The following is a 22920-nucleotide window of genomic DNA, read 5'->3' as shown; positions in this document are numbered from 1 at the left end:
GACCTTAGAAAGGATTTAAAACGTAAGGTGTGCTGGTAATTCAATAAAGGGCAATACCAAAGGCAGTCTTGTAAGTACCCGCACGAGTGTGAGAGATGTGCAGGGGCTCACCCAGCCACGGCGTGTTACTAAGAGAAGCGGCCCTTTCAGGGAGGTCAGGGCTTCCACCACTCTAGTTCCAGATGAGCCCCCACAGCAGGGAACCATCGTTAAAGTCCTTCTGGGTCTAGCATTTTCTCCAATTCAGCTTTCTCCTCTCCTCAACCTCTTGTCTATCCATCCGGACAGAAGTGCAGCATCCTATCTTTGGAAGGGTTTCTCAGAGGGTTTCAGAATCCCGGTAGTGGCTCCTTAACCGCGAAGGACTCTCCTAATCAGAAGTCAGTAAGGGAAAGGATGCTTGCCTCACCCCATGGGTAGCTAGCCCCACCCCTGGGTGCACACCACGTGTGCCACTCCGGGTGCCAGAGCAGCTAGCTCTGCCTCTGGAGTCACACTATGGCATACAGCTAATTGGGATGAACCCAACAGGGCCGCCACTTAGCCCCTGCTTGGTCTCCAGGACAGAGGTACCCCTTCCCAGACCCACCCCCCTTTTGTGATAATTAGGCAACTAAATGTATCATTCCATAACACCTCATACAGGAATTATTTTTCCTGGGGAACCTGCCTTTTCCGCCCAGATCAACTACAAGAGCAAGACCACAGCTTTAACAAAATGACAGCCCAAGCAGGAAGACACATGGGAGCAATGGTACTGCTTTGAAGTGTTCCAGATCCATTTACTGTTCTCCCAATGAGCAGGGCAGCTGTGGACAAAATTGCAAAGAAGTACAATAATGATTTAGTCCTTAGTCCTAGAATCTAGTAAGCCTTTAAGCCCAACAGTCGGAATCGCATAATTTCAATGCTTTAACCATATTAGGGAACATGTATAGTTAGTAAACAAATTGCTAGTTTTGTGAGAAATAACACTTCACTGAAGTGAATAATGCTTTGGCCAAGAGCTCACCTTTGGGAATCTTCTAGAACATGTTGCATATGTAGCAGTTCTGTCTAGCTAGAGTGAAACCTGAAACCTGACATTTACAGTATCAGATAGAATTGTTCTGGAATGTCCTGGCTGTGTCTGTTGTACAACAGTTTTGGAAATCTGTAGGAGAGTATCCCACCAATCTCTTGTCATACTAACAATCTTGTTATCAACTAACAATCAAAAATGCTAAAATTTTAGCTATATTGGCAACAGGATGTTGGCTAGAAGCAACTGGTTTTATGAAGCTAAAACGTACAATTTTGTTCTAGGAGTTACTTGATCACAATATAGAACTATATGTTTATTCCTTATGAGTTTTACACATGATGAAAACGTATACTCAAGCAGATATTCTTATAATCACTGTACCATACTATGATACAGTGCATAATGAACATCCACATTCAGTTAGTCTGTGTGCCTCACGTACTTGGACATAGAGCTGGACACAGTTGCCCAATCATCCCGCTTACCTAAGGAGAAGATTGACACCCTTAAGGAAATAATTCATACTACCCTTGCACTAACAAAAATCACCCTCAGACAGATACAATCCCTGTTAGGTCATTTCAATTTTGCTTGTAGAGTGGTTTCCCCCGCCTAGCCAGGCTTTCAGTGGGTCTCAAGCACCCACACCACAGGGTCCGTCTTCCAAAGACAGTTAAGGCCGACCTAGAGGTTTGGGTGACATTTTTGGAACACTACAATGGAGTATCCCTATGGCAGGATGTTCTTAACTTATCCTCAGATTTTCAGGTCCATTCAGATGCGGCAGGGTCCCTGGGCTTTGGCTTGTATTTCAGGGGCCGATGGGGCACGCAACGTTGGCCAACGGGGTGGCAGGGCAAGGGCATCACACGGGATCTCACTTTTCTCGAGTTTTTTCCAATAGTAGTGGCCGTGCATATCTGGATGGAGGAGTTTCGAAATCGCCGGGTGTGCTTCAGAACCGACAACCTGGCAGTGGTGAACATACTGGCAAGACAGTCATCCCGATCTGCGAGAGTCTCCTCCCTTCTGTGGTCGTTTGTTCTCCGGTGCCTTGAGTACAATATAGTTTTTTCAGCCAAATTCATACCGGGGGTCAATAATGATATAGCCGATGCCTTGTCTCGCTTTCAGATGTCTCGCTTCCGGTCGCTGGCACCTGGAGCACAGCTGTTGCCCAAACCCTTTCCGGAGCACTTGTGGAACGTTGGAGACGCAAAGTGATTAAGGGAGTATTAGCGTCTGTCGCACCCTCCACTCTCAGGTCTTACAAGAGGGCCTGGTGCGATTTCTTGGGCTTCAGGTCTGGGACATCTGGGCTTTCGCCTAACAGGCCGCCCACCACTGACTACGTTCTGCAATACCTTTCACACCTCGATGACTTAGGACGTGCGCCTAAAACCTTAAAATACATGCCATTAGCTGCCATTAGCTTCTTCGCTAGGGCCACGTTCTCCTCCGATCCATGCAGTGACTTCCTGATCCGCAGAGCTATCGAGGGCTGGGGCAGGTTACAACCCCCTAGGGCCGAGGGCCGTAAGCCAATTTCTTATGGTCTGCTCTCTCAGATACGCAAAAAGCTTAGGTCAACCTGTTGGTCCAAGTTTGAGGCCCGCCTCTTTTCCGCTGCATATGCTATCGCCTTTTTTTTTTTGCTGCCCTGAGAGTGGGCGAGGTTGTAGTCGAAGGGGGCGCAAATGGCTTGATGCGTGGCCTCCTTACGGAAGACGTGCACCTGTCCGAAACTAGTATGTTGGTACGGATACGTCAATACAAAACTGATCAGGCCGGTAGGGGCGTTCTTCTTAAACTCACAGCGTCTGGGGAGCAGGGCCCATGCCCGGTCAAGGATACTAGGCTGTATCTTTGCCTCAGACCGCCCGGCCCAGGTCCGCTTCTGGTTCACGAAGATGGGTCACCCTTATTGAGACACCAATTCACAAGGGTACTCTGCAAAGCTATTGATGCTTGCGGTTTAGCTTCCCGGGATTATGCTGCAAACTCTTTTAGGATCGGCGCTGCCTCAACAGCCGCGCGCTTGGGCCTGCCCGTGGATAAGATTAAGGAAATGGGCCGATGGAAATCCAATGCTTATAAAGGTTATATCCGTTAGTATGCGCTCCGCTACGTTGCATCTACTTACCCGTTTTTCCTTTCCTTTCATTCTCAGCTGTTTTCAGGAGAAGTGTGTGGATTTGCGGCCACAGTATAGTCCATTGGGCCCGCGTTTGGGCGGCCAGCTGTGGCCTTACCCCTTATCTTGGATTGCCACCTGGGGTGCGAGTTTCCTGGTTTTCGAGACGCGGCATACGGTGGGAGGAGCTTATGCCATTGTTGATGGAGAGAGTAGCCACGTTTGGCCCTCCTGACATCCTTATCATTCACTTGGGAGAGAATGACCTTGCTAATAGGAGAAGCGTGGACTTGTTGTGGAACATAAAAAGAGACTTGGAGGCGATCGCAGCCTTGTGCCCCGGAACAATGGTGTTCTGGTCCTCCTCCTTGAAAAGAATTGTTTGGCGCAGTGCGCAGAGCTGTATGGCCATTGAAAAAACCAGGAAATGCTTGAACCGGGCGGTAGCCCGTTGGGTACGCTTTATGAATGGCCGAGTCATTTATCATGACGGTATCCGGATCGGCGACCAAGCCATGTACCGGAATGACGGAGTTCATCTAACAGACATTGGGAATGACATCTGGTTGGATAGCATCATTAGTAGCATTAGGGATTGGTTGCAGCTGTGAGGGTATTGGCGGCGAGCCCTTTTGCGGCTCGGGTGGCGGTTAGGCATTGGATTCATGTGTGTCAAGGGCTAGGTGTGGCCATCGCCTATGCTATCTACCGTGGGTTATTCCGTTAAAGGAATCTGGCGGTCGTGTATTCCGTCCGATGCCTGCTTGGCAGGAGGCCATGGCACGACCCTCGGTGACATCAGGGGTGAGCCTATAGTTGGATTAGCATCAACAGGCTCCACCTACTGTTGAATAAACCCACCTCCTATAGTCATCCAATGCCTAAGCCAATACCTTTTCACTGCTGTAATCAATAAAGTTGTGGCCTTTTCTTGCCCATTAACCTTATATCACATGTCCTTGTGTGTTTATTTCACATAGCGGGGGTCGGGCCCTCGATCCACAAAGACTCTCCTCCCTGGAAGAGAGGGGAGTGGTTGTGGGCGGGAGCCCGAGCTCCGCCCCTGGCCAGGGGCCTTAGCCCCCACCCCTCCTCACCTGGCTGGCGCCCACGCCCACCGGAGGCAGCCAACCAGGTGTCTCCGGGGGGCGTGTTTAGCAGCTTAATGCTGCGGCTCCAGCTCCGCCTTCCCCTCAGTCGTCATCGTCCCGCAGCGAGTCACCCACCCTCCACTCCCATTTAGCGCAGGGTCTAGGTTTTTTGGCCTTGCTATGGACCTTAGGTTGGTCGCCCTGGTTGTCTGGGGGGCCTGGTAGGAATTTTTCCATTTGGCATTAGGCTTTTGGTTTTTTCGCCTACCTTGTAGCAATCGTCACAACTTTTGTGGTATTGGTGGGTAGGTTAGGCATTGGATTCATGTGTGTCAAGGGCTAGGTGTGGCCATCGCCTATGCTATCTACCATGGGTTATTCCGTTAAAGGAATCTGGCGGTCGTGTATTCCGTCCGATGCCTGCTTGGCGGGAGGCCATGGCACGACCCTCGGTGACATCAGGGGTGAGCCTATAGTTGGATTAGCATCAACAGGCTCCACCTACTGTTGAATAAACCCACCTCCTATAGTCATCCAATGCCTAAGCCAATACCTTTTCACTGCTGTAATCAATAAAGTTGTGGCCTTTTCTTGCCCATTAACCTTATATCACGTGTCCTTGTGTGTTTATTTCACATAGCGGGGGTCGGGCCCTCGATCCACAATATATTATTACTTTAAATTCACATCTATTAACAATCCATTTTTACATACACCTTTATAACGTTGCTGCTAAAACCACTTAACTTCATTCCAACATCGTTCTAACATTCATTAATTTTACAGTATTTCTGTAAATAATCTTTGAATTTCTTCCAATCTTCCTCCACCAACTCTTCTCCCTGGTCTCGGATTCTGCCAGTCATTTCCGCCAGTTCCATATAGTCTATCACCTTCATCTGCCATTCTTCCAAGGTGGGTAGTTTTTGTGTCTTCCAGTACTTTACAATAAGTATTCTTGCTGCTGTTGTAGCATACATAAAGAAAGTTCTATCCTTCTTTGGCACCAATTGGCCAACCATGCCCAGGAGGAAGGCCTCTGGTTTCTTCAAAAATGTGTATTTAAATACCTTTTTCATTTCATTATAAATCATCTCCCAGAAAGCCTTAATCCTTGGGCACGTCCACCAAAGGTGAAAGAATGTACCTTCAGTTTCTTTACATTTCCAACATTTATTATCGGGCAAATGATAGATTTTTGCAAGCTTGACTGGTGTCATGTACCACCTGTATATCATTTTCATAATATTCTCTCTTAAGGCATTACATGCCGTGAACTTCTTACCTGTGGTCCATAACTGTTCCCAGTCAGCCATCATAATGTTATGTTCAACATCTTGCGCCCATTTAATCATGGCAGATTTCACCGTTTCATCTTGAGTATTCCATTTCAACAGCAAGTTATACATTCTTGACAAATTCTTAACTTTAGGATCTAACAGTTCTGTTTCCAATTTTGATTTTTCCACCTGGAAACCAATTTTCTTGTCCAAATTGTATGCCTCCATTATTTGATAATAATGAAGCCAATCTCGCACTTTATTTTTTAGTTTTTCAAAGCTCTGCAAATTCAATTTATCTCCCTCTTGTTCCAGAATTTCCCAATATTTCGGCCATTTGGCCTCCATATTGAGCTTTTTCTGAGCCTTTGCTTCCATCGGTGACAACCACCTTGGGGTTTTATTTTCAAGTAAATCCTTATATCTTATCCAGACATTAAACAGTGCTTTCCTGACAATATGGTTTTTAAATGCTTTATGTGCTTTGACCTTATCATACCACAGATATGCATGCCACCCAAATACATTGTTAAAACCTTCTAAATCCAAAATGTCTGTGTTTTCAAGAAGCAGCCATTCTCTCAGCCAGCAAAATGCGGCCGACTCATAGTAAAGTTTGAGGTCTGGCAGGGCAAATCCACCTCTTTCTTTTGCATCCGTTAGTATTTTAAATTTTATTCTAGGCTTCTTGCCCTGCCAGACAAATCTAGAAATATCTCTCTGCCACTTCTTGAAACAGTCCATTTTATCCAAAATTTGCAGTGTTTGAAACAGAAACAACATTCTTGGCAATACATTCATTTTTATCACAGCTATACGGCCTAGCAGTGAAAGCTTCAGATTTGACCATATTTCTAAATCTTTTTTCACTTCCGTCCAGCATTTCTCATAGTTATCTTTAAATAGATTCACATTCTTAGCTGTCATATTAACCCCCAGCTATTTCACTTTCTTAACCAGTGTTAAACCTGTCTCCTTCTGAAACCTCTCTCTCTCAATCGCTGTTAGATTTTTCTCTAAAACCTTGGTTTTTAACTTATTCAACTTAAATCCTGCAGCCTGACCAAATTCTTGAATCAGTTCCAATACTCTTTTAGTACTAGATTCTGGCTCCTGTAATGTCAATACTAAGTCATCTGCAAATGCTCTCAATTTGTACTGTTTAGCTCCGACTTGTATGCCCTTAACCAATTGGTCCCTTCTAATCATATTTAAAAGGACCTCCAGGACCGATATAAAAAGCAATGGGGAAATTGGGCAACCTTGTCGTGTCCCTTTCTCTATCTTAAATTCCTCCGTCACCACATTATTAACAATTAGTTTGGCCTTTTGTTCAGAATATATTGCACTTATACCATTTCCGAAACCTTAACCAACCCCCATCCCCTGTAGGTTCTTCTTCATAAAACTCCAGGAAATATTGTCAAAAGCTTTCTCCGCGTCCACAAATATCAGAACTGCCTTGGTATTAATATTCACTTGCAATTTTTCTAAAATGTTAATTATGTTTCTCGTATTATCTTTTTTTAAAAATAATAATATTTATTAATAATTTCAGGATTACAAAAAAAAGAAAAAGCATAAAGAACAACTACAGTACATGAAAAGAAAAAAAAAGAGAGAAAAACGCAAAAACATAAAAATCAATACAACAATGCAACAAAAAAGAAGATAAAACAAAAAACACAAATCCCGGATTACATATCTCCAACTTCCATTTGCTTGTTTCATTGACCTCCTCACACCTCCCTTTTTGTATTCTAGTTTGGTTAATTATTTCAGCAAATTCTTTCCATCTTTCTCAATTTTTGTTAAATAATTTATCTTATCAATTTAACCTATTAATTGACTCAACAGATCCTTTCCATCTTTCCCCATATTCTGTTATTCAAGTTACCTTAATTTATTTAACCTTATCTCACCATAAAATGCCTTAAAGCTTAAAACTTAATGCTCAGTTATCCATAACTCCTGATATTATATTCTGCTAGAGTCATATAGTTTCCTTCCAACATTTTCCCTAATATTCATTCATTTTAGGCTAATTCCCCCAATAAAAATTTTCTTTATAAATTTTCTTCCAATCTTCATCCAGCGTCTCTTCTTCCTAAGGACTGACACGACCCGGGACCACTGTCCATTCCATCTAGTCCATCAACCTGGAAGTCTTATGTCCGAGGCTCTTAAGTCTCTTCCATGCCCCTTCTGCAAATCATCTTCTTTTTGTTTATACTTGCCCTTTTCCTTGTCTTTTGTTGGTCTCTTTCTTAATTTCTTCCCTTTCTCATTGGGGAGCAGATCTCTGGGGGATTCCAATCCAAAATTGTCTCCATCTCCCTTCATCAAAGCCGCCCATTCCCCACAGTTCCACTCCCCACAGTCATCGGTGTACTCCAAAAGATATTTTAAAGCATATTTCAAAGTCTCTCCAAAGTTAAGAACCTCCTCAGCTCCAGACTCCCCCTGGCCCACTCCAACTTCAATCTTCAATGACAGCGACTTATACTCCTGTAGGGCCTCGGGTCTCTCCGTTTGTATTGTTTGAGATGCGACCGCATCCTCCTCCATTATCTTCTGCACTTGCCCAGTCAATACAGGTTCGTAGGTTGGTCCTTGAATAGTTTCCGTCTCAATATTCCCTGCTTGTCCACAGTTATTAACCACAACGGTCATCAAGTCCATTTTCTCATTCATCAAATCCATCTTTTCATGCATCTGTTCCAGCAAGGCATTTGTCTTGCACAAAGCAAGCACCCAAACTTCCTTCCAGCTCATACTTAGTCAAGGTCAAACAAGTCTGGTCCCACGATCTTAATCTGACAGCTGTTGAGTCCTCAAATAGACTGTAGCAACAATTTAACAGGCTCCCTCTAGAGGAGACAATTTCTATTTGTATCCATTTCTTTAAGGCAAGTCCAGCAAAGGAAAATTACTTTCATTTTTCAGATATTTTGTTTCATTAGAATGCAAAAGGCAACATAGGAATCAGTTTATTTCTCTTCTTTAGTTATCTGTCAGAATATTCCATTCACAGTCAATGAACTTCTCCGACTATTTCTGTCTCTGACAGCCCGTTCCCAGGTTAGAGATGGTGGAAACTTATCTTTCTTCACACCCTCTCCTGCAGGGGTTAAACAAAGTCCCCCCCCCTTTTCTCCTGCTTCCAAGGGGGTTTCAGTAATTATAAATGAAGGAAATGAAAACTTTTTTAACGACTTTCCTGGCTTTAGCTTACGCGGTTTTTGCTTTAGTCTATATACAAAAAGCGGAAGGCAGACTTCCTGTTTGAGCCTTCCCGCTTCGAAGCCAAATTAAAGTATTTCTTGATCCAATTTTCCGTTTCTACTCACGGGTACTTGTTTTAAATCCAATTGTCCACAGGAAAAAGTCAGCGCTCTCCGGCAATGGCTGTGCGGCTTCACTCCGTGAAAGTAGCAATCAGTTCGCAGCACCGCGCCACTCACCCCACTTCGCTTCCTCCGCCTGGGATTTCTAGCGGGTCCCCGCCTTCGCCGCGGCGGGAAGACCCAATTTTCACGGAGCTAGTTCCTCCGGTCGGAGGAACTCCGCCATTCTCCGATGGCGCTAACCCGGAAGTCCTTCTATTTTTCTCGTATTATCAGACAAGTGTCTACCCGGAAGAAAGCCTGCTTGATCTTTATGAATCTCTTCCACTAATACTTTTTTTAATCTTTTTGCCAAAATGTCTGCAAAAAAATTGTAATCCACATTAAGCAGTGATATGGGGCGGTAGTTCTTGAGCTGCATCTTTTCAGTCTCTGTTTTCGGTATAAGTGTGATGTATGCTTCCTTCCACGACTCCGGTGCCCTTTTCCCTTCCAGTATTTCATTAAAGACTTCCTTTAAAGGTTGTATTAACCATTCTTTCAAAGATCTGTAATATCTAGTAGTCAATCCATCCGGTCCTGGAGATTTACCTAATTGCATACTCTGAATGGCACCTTCTACCTCCTGTTCAGTTATTTTATAATTCAACATTAGTTTATTTTCTTGAGAATTTTTTTGTAATCCATTTATTTTCAAAAATCGATCTATATCAATTTCTTTCTGTGGCCCTTGTGTATATAATTGTTTAAAGTATCTCTGGAAACAGTTTCTAATCTCCACTGGGTTCTGTATATTCTTTCCTTCCACTTCTAAATTTGTGATAGTGTTAAGTTTTTGTCTTTTTTTCATTTGCCAAGCCAGCAATTTCCCACATTTATTAGCCGACTCAAATGTATTTTGTCTCATCTGTTTAATTTTCCATTCTATTTCCTGATTCATCATTTTCATATATTGTACTTGATGTAGCTTTATTTCTCTCAAGATCTCTTGCGACTTTGGTTTTGCTCTCAATTTCTTCTCACTTTCCTTTATTTTCTCCAAAATTTTATCTTTCTTCTCGTTTTGGGTTCTCTTCTTTATTGCATTCTGTTGTATCAGGAACCCTCTCATGACCGCTTTACTTGCGTCCCAGATTACTCTTTTTTCAACAGTAGTATTCATATTTATCTCGAAATAATCTCTCAAGGTTTTTGGGGCCTTCTTAGTCACTTCTTCATCCCTAAACAAGGTGCCATTCATCCTCCATCTGAAAGAGCCAGTTGGTGTTAGTTTCATCTCCATCTTCACGGCATTATGGTCGGAGCAGGTTTTTGGGCAATTTTCCACTTTTCTTGTCTTTGGGGCCAGTACTCTAGTTACCCATATTTGGTCAATTCTTGTCCATGTCATTTTGGCTTCAGAGAAGAAAGTTCCCTCTCTTCCCAAAGGGTTCTTTGTTCTCCAGATATCAACTAAATCCAAATTGTCAGTCATCTCGAAAAAGGTTTTCGGTAGTCTGCCGTCCTTAGTAACTACCAGTCTCTGTGCCTTGTCCATATTTGTGGATACCACTCCATTCATATCCCCCATCATGATCACATTGTAATCCAAATAGTCCATCAGGGTCTCATACAACTTTTTAAAAAAATCTGACTTTCCCTCATTTGGTGCATAAACTCCTACTATCAAAAATTTCTCTCCTTGTATTTGAATTTCAATTGCCACAAATCTTCCTTGGTCATCTTTAAATAAAAATTTCGGTGATAGGTTCTCCTTTGCATAGATCACTACTCCTCTTTTTTTAACTTTGTCCGATGAGATGAACTCTTCACCCAGTCTTTTGTTAATCAATACTTTCCTATGTAGCCTTATCACATGTGTTTCCTGTAAACAAATCAAGTCCAATTGTTCCTTTTTTAATAAATGAAAAACTCTTTTCCTTTTTTGAGGGGAGTTGAGACCATTAATATTCCAGCTTAGTAGTTGCAGAGCCATGATGTAGTTACTCTGCTTTTCCTCCAACTGCACCAAGTGTTTGTTCTTGTTCTGTCGGTGGTATTATTGTCACTTTCTCTGAGCAGTCCAATCCAAAGGGTAATGTTGCTATGTCTAGTATTCCTCTTTTTAGTAGTCCTTTGTCCAATGCTTTTTGTTTTCGTCCTCTGTCTGTCGGGTCTCTATCCAATGCTCTTGGCTCTTCTCCAAATTCTTTCTGCAAATCTTCTCCGTGATCTTTCAAAAATCTTTCTTTGTCCTCCACTGATCTTATTTTTATCTTTCTTCCTTTGAAACTAAAAGATAGGCCTTGGGGGAATTCCCACCTAAAAACAATTCTGTTGCTTCTCAACAGGGCAACCAAATCTCCGTAATTGGACCTAAGGTCCAAAAGATGTTTTGGAATGTCTTTAAATATCTCCACTCTTGACTGATGTATTTCCAAGGTCTTCTGAAAGTGCAGACTCCAGATCTTGTCTCTCTCCTCTTTTGTTCGGAGGGTAATCAAACAGTCTTTCACCCTGTTCTTCTTCCCCCCTCTTCCAAGCCTAAAGGCACTCACTATCTTAAATTCTTCCTTCTCCAAATCTGATTTCCAAAAGTCTGCAAATTCCTGCATAAGAAAGTCAGTCAGACTATCCTTCTCTAGTTCAGGCACAGCCCTGATCCTCAAGTTCGTTTGTTTCTCCTTCAATTCAATCATAGATAGCATCGACCTGTGGTCCTCAAGTTGCCTATGTATGGGTGGTATCTTCTCCTCTACAGCGGCTGCTTTTTCCTTGGCTTCTTCAGCTGTCTGTCGGGTCAAAGTAGATTCCTGTAGAAATTTCTCAATAGTTTCTGTATTAGTGTTCACCTTCTGTCCCAAATTATTAATGCTTATAGTGTTTTGATCAATTGTGATGGCCTGGGATTCCGATTCTGAGAGTGAACCGGAGGAATCCCAGCCGGCACAGGAGTCCCCACCTCCAGGGCCGGCTGAACTGGGGCAGGGCCTTGATTCTGAGGAGCCTGCACCTGTGCCGGATCCTCAGGAGCAGGCACCAGGTGAATCCATTCTGGCCCCAGAGGTGGTTGAGGACTCAGTGCCTACAGGTGAGTCTCCCCTGGGCCCAGTAACCCTTCAGCCTCTCCTGAACTGCAGAGGCTTAGGGCAGAGAGGCAAAGGGAACTGGTTTCTCCCAGGAGGAGTGCTCGCCTTAAGGCCAGGAGAGGCGGGGCTCCTGGGGGCCGGGACCACCCCTGGCCTCAGAGAAGATAAAGGCCAGTCAGCCCGGTCCCAGGTTGCGGGAGCAACGTCGTCATTGAAGAGCTGTTTCGGCCAGCATCCAGTCCTGTTCCTCCAGTGTTCCTGTTCCCCGCCCGGCTTCCTGCTTCGGACCTCGCCTCGCACCTTGTGGACTATTTCCATGCTAGTGACTCAGGACTGAACTTTGACTACGGTAACAGTAACCTTCCCCCCGGGAACAGCACAGTTTGCTCCCGCCACACCCGCACTCCCCCTTCGTTGGGGTGCGTTCGGGAAGAGCCAGAGGCCATGGATGACCAGGCAGCTGCACTGGTGGCATTGGCCCAGGAGAACCTGGCCTTGACCCACACCGTTCAGCAGCTAAGCGATGTGGTTGCGGCGCTTCAGCAGCGGTTGGATGCCTTTCCAGATCCTGGGGCCGACGCCCCAGCTCCAGGCAAGTACCCAGTGGCCTTGCCAGAGAAATTTGATGGGGCCCTGGCCAGTTTTCCCATGTTCCTCGCCCAGGCCAAGTTGTATATTCAGGGGCGAGCCCGGAACTTCCCTGACGACCGCACTTTTTGATCAGTTTGTTAAAGGACCAGGCGGCCAATTGGGCTTTGCCACTGCTCCGGCAAGACTCTCCTTTGCTAACGGACTATGTGGGGTTTTGTAACCACTTAGAGACTGTGTTTGGCAACCCTCTGAAGGAGACCCAAGCCAATCGGGCGATTCGTCAGTTGAGACAGGACAAGTCCACAGCCGCCGCCTACGCCACAGAAATTCGGCTGTTGGCACAAGACTTGTCTTGGAATGACTCTGCACTACGGGACCAGTATCTTGAGGGACTGTCGGACGAGATACTGGACCAGTTGGCCATGATGGATCGTCCCACCACGCTGGACGCCCTCATTCAGCAGAGCCTGCAGATAGACGATCGGTTGGAGGACCGTCACCAGGCCCGGGACCGCCAGCACTCCTGGCTCCTGGCGCCAGTCCTTCCCAGCAGGTCCACACCCACAGCCGAGTTGCCAGTCGAGCCAACGCAGCTCGGGGCTGCGCGACCTCGCCTCTCCCCCTCGGAGAAGATGCGGCGTCGGGAGGGCAACCTGTGTCTTTACTGCGGTGGGAGTGGACATTACGCCCGTTCCTGTCCTGAGAAGATGCCAGTCGCAGGGAAACCGCCAACCTCTGTAGCCGAAGGCCCTAGCAACATGGGGTCCCAAACCATGAAAGAGGGGCCCTCACCAGTGGAATTGCGACATCTCATGGTTCCGGTGCGTCTCTACCCTCCAGGTGGGCCCTGGATTCTTACCCATGCTCTGGTAGATTCGGGGGCAACCCGCTCCTATATGAACGCTGCCTTTGCCGCTCATCATCAGGTGCCACTTCAGAACAAGCCAGAACCGGTACAGGTGGAGGCAATTGACGGACGACTCCTGCGTTCGGGTGCCGTCACTCGGGAGACCCAGCCCTTGGTCCTGTGTCTCCAGCAGCACCGGGAGGTGCGAACCTTGGACATTGCCTCCATGCCCCGGTTCCCCCTGGTGCTCGGAATGGACTGGCTGGAGGCTCACAATGTTCAGATTGACTGGGTCAAACGGACTGTGCACTTCCCAGACCCATGTCCCCATGCTCGGTCCGAGATGCTAGCGGCCACACCCACTAAGGAGGCTGCATCCCCGCTCCCCGCCGAGTACCAGGACTACCAAGATGTGTTCGAGGAACGGGGGGCAGACCAGCTGCCGCCACATCGGTCTTTTGACTGCGGCATAGACCTCCAGCCCGGAGTGCCCCTACCGGTGAGTCGCTTATACTCTCTAACAGAGCCAGAGCGCGAAGCTTTGCAGGACTTCCTGCACAAGAACCTGGAGCGTGGTTTCATTAGGCCTTCTACCTCGCCCACCGCTGCGCCTGTACTCTTCGTTAAGAAGAAATGTGGGGAGCTTCGCCTATGCCACGATTACCGGGCCCTGAACAAAATTACCATCCTAGACCGATACCCTTTGCCCCTTATTTCAGAGTTGCTGGAGCGGGTGCAAGGGGCGCAGGTGTTCACCAAGCTAGACCTCCGGGGGGCCTACAATTTAATTCGGATCCGAGCCGGGGATGAGTGGAAGACAGCATTCGGGACCCGGTACGGGCAGTTCAAATACCTGGTTATGCCCTTTGGATTGTGCAACGCGACCGCTGTGTTCCAACGGTACATCAACCACGTGTTCCAGGACTTGCTAGACAAGTACGTGGTGGTGTACTTGGATGATATTTTGGTTTTCTCCCGTGACCCGGCTCGCCACGAGGGTCATGTCCGGACCGTGCTGCAGCGTTTGCGGGAGCACCGCCTGTATGCAAAGCTTAGCAAGTGCGAGTTCCATCAGCGGTCAGTGGACTTCCTTGGTCACCGACTCTCTCCAGATGGGGTGCAGATGGATCCTGGGAAGGTGGCAGTGGTTCGGGAATGGGCGGCACCTCGGAACCGCAAGGACCTACAGCGTTTCCTGGGGTTCGCCAACTATTACCGGACCTTCATTGCTGATTATGCTCATCGCACCACCCCGTTGACCCGGCTACTGCGCCCCAAGACGCCGTTTTCCTGGGACAAGGAGGCAGAGGATGCGTTTCAGGGGTTGAAGGCCTGTTTCCAGAGACCGCCGATCTTGCAACATCCTGATCCCTCTTGACCCTTTGTGGTAGAGACCGACGCCTCCAGTAGGGCTCTCGGTTCCGTCTTGTCTCAGCAGTACGGACCTGATGCGCCACTCTTACCCTGCGCCTTTTATTCCCGCCAGCTCCTTCCAGCGGAGCGTAAGTATACTGTATGGGAGCGGGAACTACTGGCCCTCAAGGTGGCATTTGAGGTCTGGCGCCACCATCTTGAGGGGGCATGACACCTGGTGGAGGTGAGAACCGACCACCGGAACCTGGAGTACCTCCAGACCACCCGCAAGCTGAACCAAAGGCAGATCCGGTGGGCGTTGTTCTTTTCCCGGTTCCAGTTCCGAATCCGCTACATCCCTAGCTCCCAAAACCAGAAGGCGGATGCCCTGTCCTGGAAACCTGAAGACAACGCAGACACGGTACAGCAGGCAGTACCCACCACGATCCTACCACCGGCTGCATTCCTGGCCACCCAGGAGGCTGAGCCACTGCAGGCTCGGGTGCGGAAACAGCAGCGGGTCGACGCTTGGCCCCAGGAATGACTCCGGGAATTGGCCGAAGGGTCATGCCCTCAGTATCCGGGGCTGGTCTTGCATCAGGGCCTTCTGCTGGACCACGGTCGCCTGTACATCCCGCCAGGGCCACTGCGGGCTGAGGTTCTCCGGATGACCCATGATGCTCCAGCAGCGGGGCACTTTGGGCGGTATCGGACCACCCATCTGGTAAGCCGTGAGTTTTGGTGGCCCCGCCTGAAGGCTGACGTGGCTCGCTACCGGGCGACCCCCCCGGCCTACTTCAGCCATTGCCAGTTCCACCACGTCCTTGGCACACGGTTTCGCTGGAATTTGTAGTGGACTTACCCCCGTCTTGTGGCTGTACCTGCCTTCTAGTTTTCTCCGACCATTTCACTAAGATGGTGCACTCTGCCCCCTGCCCATCCGTACCCACAGCTAAGGAAACCGCTCAGCTGTACCTTCAGCATGTCTTCCGCCTGCATGGCCTACCTGAGCGTGTGGTGTCCGACCGGGGCGTTCAGTTCACATCCCGGTTCTGGCGAGCATTGCACCAGACCCTTGGGACAGAGGTCTGTCTCTCGTCAGCCTACCACCCACAGACCGATGGCCAGACGGAACGGGCGAACGCGGTGCTGGAGCAGTACCTCCGGTGTTACTGCAGCTACCAGCAGGATGACTGGGTCGACCACCTAGCATTGGCGGAGTTCGCTTACAACAATGCGGTGAATGCGTCCACCCAGCAGACCCCGTTCCAGGCCAGTTACAGTTATCATCCACGGCTGTTTCCAGATGTGCTGCTGGCATCCGCGGTCCCTGCGGTGACGGAGTGGCTTCAGGAGCTCCAGTCCCAGCAACAGCTATTGATGGAGCAACTGCGCCAGGCCAAGGAGGCGTACAAGGCCCAGGCCACCGCCAGGTGGGGCCGGAACTACACGTCGGTGACCTGGCATGGCTCTCCACTCGCCACCTCCACCCCTCTCGACCTTCGCGGAAGTTGGACACCCGTTTCACCGGCCCGTTTTCTATCGGGGACCAAGTCTCACCTGTGGCATTCCGTCTCCGGTTGCCCGCAACCCTGAAGGTTCACCCGGTCTTCCACAGGTCCCTTCTGAGTCTGGTGGCCCCACCCGATGAGTTCCACCCGAACCATCCCCGACCGCAGCCAGTTTTGGTCCAGGGGGAGCCTGAGTACGAGGTGGAACGCATTCTGGACTCCCGATACCGCAAGGGAAAGCTGCAGTATCTCATAGACTGGAAGGGGTATGGACCGGAGGACCGTTCCTGGGAACCAGCAGCCAACGTTCACGCGCCTGCCTGCCTCCGAGATTTCCATGCAGCGTACCCCAGCAAGCCGGGTCCAGACCCTCGATTGAGGGGGGGGGCCTGGGAGGGGGGGTGGTGTGATGGCCTGGGATTCCGATTCTGAGAGTGAACCGGAGGAATCCCAGCCGGCACAGGAGTCCCCGCCTCCAGGGCCGGCTGAACTGGGGCAGGGCCTTGATTCTGAGGAGCCTGCACCTGTGCCGGATCCTCAGGAGCAGGCACCAGGTGAATCCATTCTGGCCCCAGAGGTGGTTGAGGACTCAGTGCCTACAGGTGAGTCTCCCCCTGGGCCCAGTAACCCTTCAGCCTCTCCTGAACTGCAGAGGCTTAGGGCAGAGAGGCAAAGGGAACTGGTTTCTCCTAGGAGGAGTGCTCGCCTTAAGGCCAGGAGAGGCGGGGCTCCTGGGGGCCAGGACCGCCCCTGGCCTCAGAGAAGATAAAGGCCAGTCAGCCCGGTCCCAGGTTGCGGGAGCAACGTCGTCATTGAAGAGCTGTTTCGGCCAGCATCCAGTCCTGTTCCTCCAGTGTTCCTGTTCCCCGCCCGGCTTCCTGCTTCTGATCTTCGAATGTTCCTGTCCCCACCCAGCTCCCTGCTTCGGACCTCGCCTCGCACCTTGTGGACTATTTCCAGGCTAGTGACTCAGGACTGAACTTTGACTACGGTAACAGTAACCTTCCCCCCGGGACCAGCACATCAATTTTAGGTGATGCTTCAACCACTTGTTTACTTAACTTTTCCAGCGATTCATTTATCTTACCTAATGCAAGTGCTAAAACATCTTCAGATGCCATACCTTTTGACTTAGATTGTACAGATGCAACCACTGATGGTGCAGAAGGGCCAGATGCTGATGCTCTTCGCTGCCAAGATTTCCCAGACCTCGTTGTTTTGTCTTGAAGCAAATCTACTTTCTCTTTTCCATCTGCCATAACACTTTAGCTGAAAACCAAGGTCAATCCCACGGCCACAATTTGTTTTGAAGTGGAAAATTCCCCTGGCCCAATTGTTGTAACAATTTCAAAAACTTCCTCTAGGGGGACAGAGTAACAATCAGTACTAGTTACTTTACAAAGTCAGCGCTCTCCGGTAACGGCTGTGCTTGATTTGTAGCTTTTCTTTCCGGAGCCCACACGCTTCCGCCTCAGCGCTCTGCTCCCACAGCTACTTGTAGCAGAGTGTACGCAGCATAGAAACAGTTGCTGTGCTGTGTGTGCGCGCGTGTGTGCGTGTAATAAATCAGGCTTAACGCACGGTGCCTTCCTTATCTTCCAAAAGTCTTTATTCGTGTAGAAAAACAACTCATAACTCTCCTGGTGACAGAGCACTCATTTTCGCCCGTCTCTCCTCCAGTAACGGAACAACACACTGACACAGGAAAACACTCCCCTCAGTATACTAAACCACGCCTCAGAATGTGAGACGTCACTCAGAACTTCTTAACCCTGTAAGTTCTGATTCTCTCCACACCCCCTCTCGTATTGCATTCTGAGAGGAGTTGTGAACACACATTTACAGACCCCTGAGAGTTCAACACCTTCCCCACTGGCTTTCGCTCCTTCCTGGCATCATTGTCAGGCAACTGTTGAACCTCCTCACAAATCTCAGGTTCGCACTGTGTGAAACCAACCCACGCATTGGTGACCTGAAACCTCTTAGGTGGAATTCCCTTTGTTGCCCGAGATGATCGCCTGGGCACAAACTGGGGTGCTTCTTCTGACCCACTGGGGCCAGCAAGTGTGTCTTCTTCATCAGACGACTCCCCCTCTGACTTGACCCATCTGTGAGCTTTCTCCATTATGCTAACAGGAGATGAAGGCTCACTCTTGGACACTCCTTTAACAACCCGTGGAGACACCCAACCCTGTTCCTGACCCTGATCATGGACTTGGTCCTCATCATCAGGTTCAGCCTCTGGCTCTCCCTCCTCCTCAGATTCAGACAGACAATCTGAGTGAACGTCAGGGCTCGCTTTGCGCCTTGCCCAACCATCCTGCTCACAGAACTCAGCATGTTTACTGATCAGAAGCTTGGTCTGATCACCTTCTGGATATGCAAACCTCCACCCCTTTGTCGCAGGTTCATACCCACAGAAGATCATTTCCTGGCACCTTGGGCCACCCTCCTTCTGCTGAAACTTTGGTACAGGCACCAAGGCTTGGCAACCAAACACACGGAAGAAATGCTGCTTCGGCTTCTGTCCGTGGAGCAAGAAATACGGGGTGTCACCTACCACTGAATTGTAGCACCTGTTCATCGTGAAATTTGCAGATTTAATCGATTCAGCCCAAAACCTCTGAGGCAAACCAGAGTCACACAGCTGAATCTCTGATGCTTGAACCAGAGCTTTACTCCTAAGCTCTGCCACGCCCCTCTCCTGAGGAGAAGTCACCTTGTGACGTATCCCTCTCTGGTGAAAGAAACTCTTTAGAGCAGACCCAGTGACCTCTGAACCTCGGTCACACTTGAACCCCTGCACCTTGGTGGAGAACCGTAGTTCCACCTCTGCAATCCAATCTTTGATCAGTTGTGTTGCTTCCTCCTTCGTTCTCAGCGTGAACGCCCATGCGTTCTGTGTAAAATCATCTGACAGCGTCAGCAGAAACCTGGCCTTGCCCAGACTTGGCTGTGGCATGGGACCAAAAAGGTCTGCGTGCACAAGCTCAAAGGGTTTTGTGGTTACTCTCTCCACCCTGGGATAACTGTATCCCTTGGTCTTGGCTTTCCTGCAAGCCCTGCAATTTAGGGGTTTACCACATTCCTTTACTTTGCACCCTTTAGTGCACTCTGGTAACATCTGGATGTCTTCACAGGAACCATGTGACATTCTCTTGTGCCACACGCAAGCACATGAAACATGAGTGTGAACGGTGGCTCTCCCAGCATTCCCTTCACCCTCCAGAGGTGATTCCAGAACAAAGAGGTTGTTCTGATTTCTCTCAACACTTACTAGTTGCTTCCCCCCTCTGGAAATTGTACAGACATTCTTTTCAAAACAAACCTTATACCCCTCCTGTAAGAGACAGGGTACAGATAAAAGACAATGTTTTATCCCCGGCGACACGTAGACTTCCAGCTGCGCCTGCAAAACAGAAACATAAACATTTCCAACAGTGGTTAAATGTCTCTGTGACCCATCAGCAACAACAACTGTTTTCCCAGTTGAAACAGCCCTGCAGTTCCACATCTTGACACCAGGTGTCTCAGTTATGAGATGCCTATTGGCAGCAGGGTCCACAATCCAACGCATCACTTTGCCTTCACTGGAGCTGTCCTTCATTGTTGCCTTAGCAACAGACTTCCCGCTGCCCCCGTCCTTGGGGCCTTGGCAGGTGTCCTCTAAAACCGCCATGGATGCAGATAGCTGATAAGTGCCGTCTTCTCCCTCTGAGTCACGTCCTCTCTGCGTCTTCCCACGCCTGCCTCCCTTGCTGGACTGATTGCCATGGAAACCCAACTGGTTCCCATGGGAAGCGACCTTGGAAACATCCTGCCCTGTCTCCCTTGCTCTCTGGGGGCAGTAGCGACACAGATGGTCAGGAGAATTGCAAACAAAGCAACGACGAGCGGAAAAAGCCTGAACAGAGCATTCCGCTGGCCTGGCCCCTCTGCAACCTGAGGAGCCGCCCAAGCCAGCTTTGCCCTCTCTGATACGCCATTCTTCTTCATTGCCCAAACGGCCTGTCACATACGCCAGCGTCAGCTGTTGCGGATCCATCGACTCCAAAGTTAGACACAGATTGTCATAACTCTTGTCCAAAGAGCTGAGCAAGATATAAACTTTCAGTTCCTCAGAAAAGTTAACTTGCAACAATCTCAGCTGGTTGAACACAGAAAGCATCTCAGTTACATGCTTCCTGATGCTGTCCCCAGGACGCAGCTTCATCTCAAACAGGCGTCCGGTGGTGTGTATCTTTGCCCCAGCTGTTGTTCTGTGGTGCACTCTTTCCAGTGCACGGTAGGCCTCATAAGCAGTCTCAAGCCCTTCTACCAAAGGCAGCTGAGAACCCTCCAAACTGAGCACGATAGCTCCCAGGGCCTTTTGATTCTTTCTCTGTGACGCGTGTGCGTTTGCAACTTCTGCTGCCGCAGCATCGGCTGCTGATGGGGGTAATGGACGCTGTTGGACTGCTTCCCACAAACCCTTGGCTACCAGACAGGCCTTCAGCTTCCTACTCCACTCCTCCCAGTTCTTTGCATCCAATTTTTCAAATGGGACTGCGTACGATTCATGGCTGTCTGCCATCTTCTCCCCCGGGGCCCAGCGAGCTCCTCTCTGCCTCAAACGTTAGGCACAGCTCCAACTGGCTCCAGCTTCTCCTCAGCTGGCTGCAACACACACACCGGCACGTCTTTGCATGTCTCTGCTTCAAAGCGTTTGCTGACCACCCATAACCTATGGAATGTTTGATTTGTAGCTTTTCTTTCCGGAGCCCACACGCTTCCGCCTCAGCGCTCTGCTCCCACAGCTACTTGTAGCAGAGTGTACGCAGCGTAGAAACAGTTGCTGTGTGTGTGCGTGTAATAAATCAGGCTTAACGCACGGTGCCTTCCTTATCTTCCAAAAGTCTTTATTCGTGTAGAAAAACAACTCATAACTCTCCTGGTGACAGAGCACTCATTTTCGCCCGTCTCTCCTCCAGTAACGGAACAACACACTGACACAGGAAAACACTCCCCTCAGTATACTAAACCACGCCTCAGAATGTGAGACGTCACTCAGAACTTCTTAACCCTGTAAGTTCTGATTCTCTCCACAGAAGCAGTCGACTCACAGCACCGCGCCACTCGCCCCGCTTCGCTCCGGAGCCCGTGATCGGGTTTCCTTACAAGTTGGGGGGGCGCAAAAGGTGCCCGCCGAGTCCCATGCTCACAGGCTTCACCCGCCTGTGATTTTTAGAGGGTCCCCGCTTCGCCGTAGCGGTGCAGACCCAATTCCCGCAGAGCAAGTCCCTCCGAGTCAGAGGGAGTCCACCATTACCGATGGCGCCAACCCGGAAGTCCTTCCAGCTTCTTCCCTCCTGGTATGGGGGGTGCACACGCATAACACCCCCCCCAGGTGCTGCCAGGGATTGCTACGCCTGTGGATACCAGCTTTTGCCTTCATCTGCTCCCTTCTCATGGGAGTAGCCCAGCCAGAATAGTCAATGATCAGGTGTTGTGGCAGTGCTTGTCTAACAGCACCTGGAGGGCCACAGGTTGCCTCACCCTTGCCCCAGAGGGAAAGAGACAGATGGAGATGCAGATGAAGTCAGAGTACCTTGTCCAATGTTAGGATGTCCCACACCACCCAAAATGTGTGTCTCATTAATATCTAGGGAACACACTATAAATAAGTTCATCAGTAATCTGAAATCTTGGTTTCCACATCTTTGAACTTCTAAGAACAACAGGTAAGTGGGATCTGGACCTTTGATGGAAAGATATGGGCGAATGAATTCTTCCATAGATAAGCAATTGCTCCTCTTCTATCAGTTACTAACCTCTCACCTTGGCCCTGATAAGGGCCAAAGGTTGGTTTGAATAAGTGGTGAAGCATCAATTTCAGCTAGCCAAGGTTAGAGAGAAGTCTGCTTTCCATATTTATATCCTAGCTAACTTTCAGTAATCAAGTCTCACAGCTGTAATTTATTTATTTCCTTGCTTTCTTTCCTCTTTTTGCAGGCGGAAAAGGCATAACTTCAGTAAACAAGCCACAGAAATCTTGAATGAGTATTTTTACTCTCACCTCAGCAATCCCTACCCCAGTGAAGAAGCCAAAGAAGAGCTGGCAAAGAAATGCAGCATTATCTACAAATTAATGACAAGCCCATTGAAAAGTGTTTTGGAAAACTAAAAAGTGATGCTTCAAGTGATTGATTTATTGCACTTATATCCCACCCTTCATCAATTGCATGATTCCAGGGTGGGTTACACCACAATAAAATGCATAAAAATGCAATCATAAACATTTATGGCGAATAATCTAGAACTCGATTATCAAGTTAGTACTCAGCAGAAATTGCAGCAGCAGCATCATCAAAACAGTTCCCAACAAAAGGGAAAATAAAATATATTTAATTGGCATTGAAAGGTGGCAAGTGATGGTGCCAATCATAACACTGGAGGGAGGGAATTCCACTCACAGGCTGTATCACAATGAAGCTCTTGGCAGCAGCATGAGGAGGGTTTCTGCAGCTCTTAATGAACAGTCAGGGCCAGTGTAGAGAGTTGTGCCCCTTTGTGTATTTAGACCTCAATACATTAGTAACGGCTTCTTACTGAGGTGCGCTTTCCCAGTGATTCTGGAGATGCCATTCTGGAGATCAGGGATTAAACTGGAAGCCATCTACTGCAGACCCTCTTGT

General features: G+C 48.6%; 1 protein-coding gene across 1 annotated transcript; it reads left to right on the top strand.

The window, feature by feature from the left end:
• Positions 1-15306: 15306 nt before the first annotated feature.
• Positions 15307-16331, top strand: KRBA2 (KRAB-A domain containing 2; the record flags this gene model as incomplete). Its single annotated transcript, XM_053373046.1, is given in 2 exon segments — positions 15307-15508; positions 15511-16331. Coding segments are annotated over 2 exon segments (1023 nt in total), but the record flags the coding sequence as incomplete, so codon positions are not given.
• Positions 16332-22920: the final 6589 nt, after the last annotated feature.

The sequence above is a fragment of the Podarcis raffonei genome, chromosome W (genome assembly GCF_027172205.1).
Source record: "Podarcis raffonei isolate rPodRaf1 chromosome W, rPodRaf1.pri, whole genome shotgun sequence".
NCBI lineage: Eukaryota > Metazoa > Chordata > Lepidosauria > Squamata > Lacertidae > Podarcis > Podarcis raffonei.
This window is presented reverse-complemented; position numbering and strand designations above follow the sequence as displayed.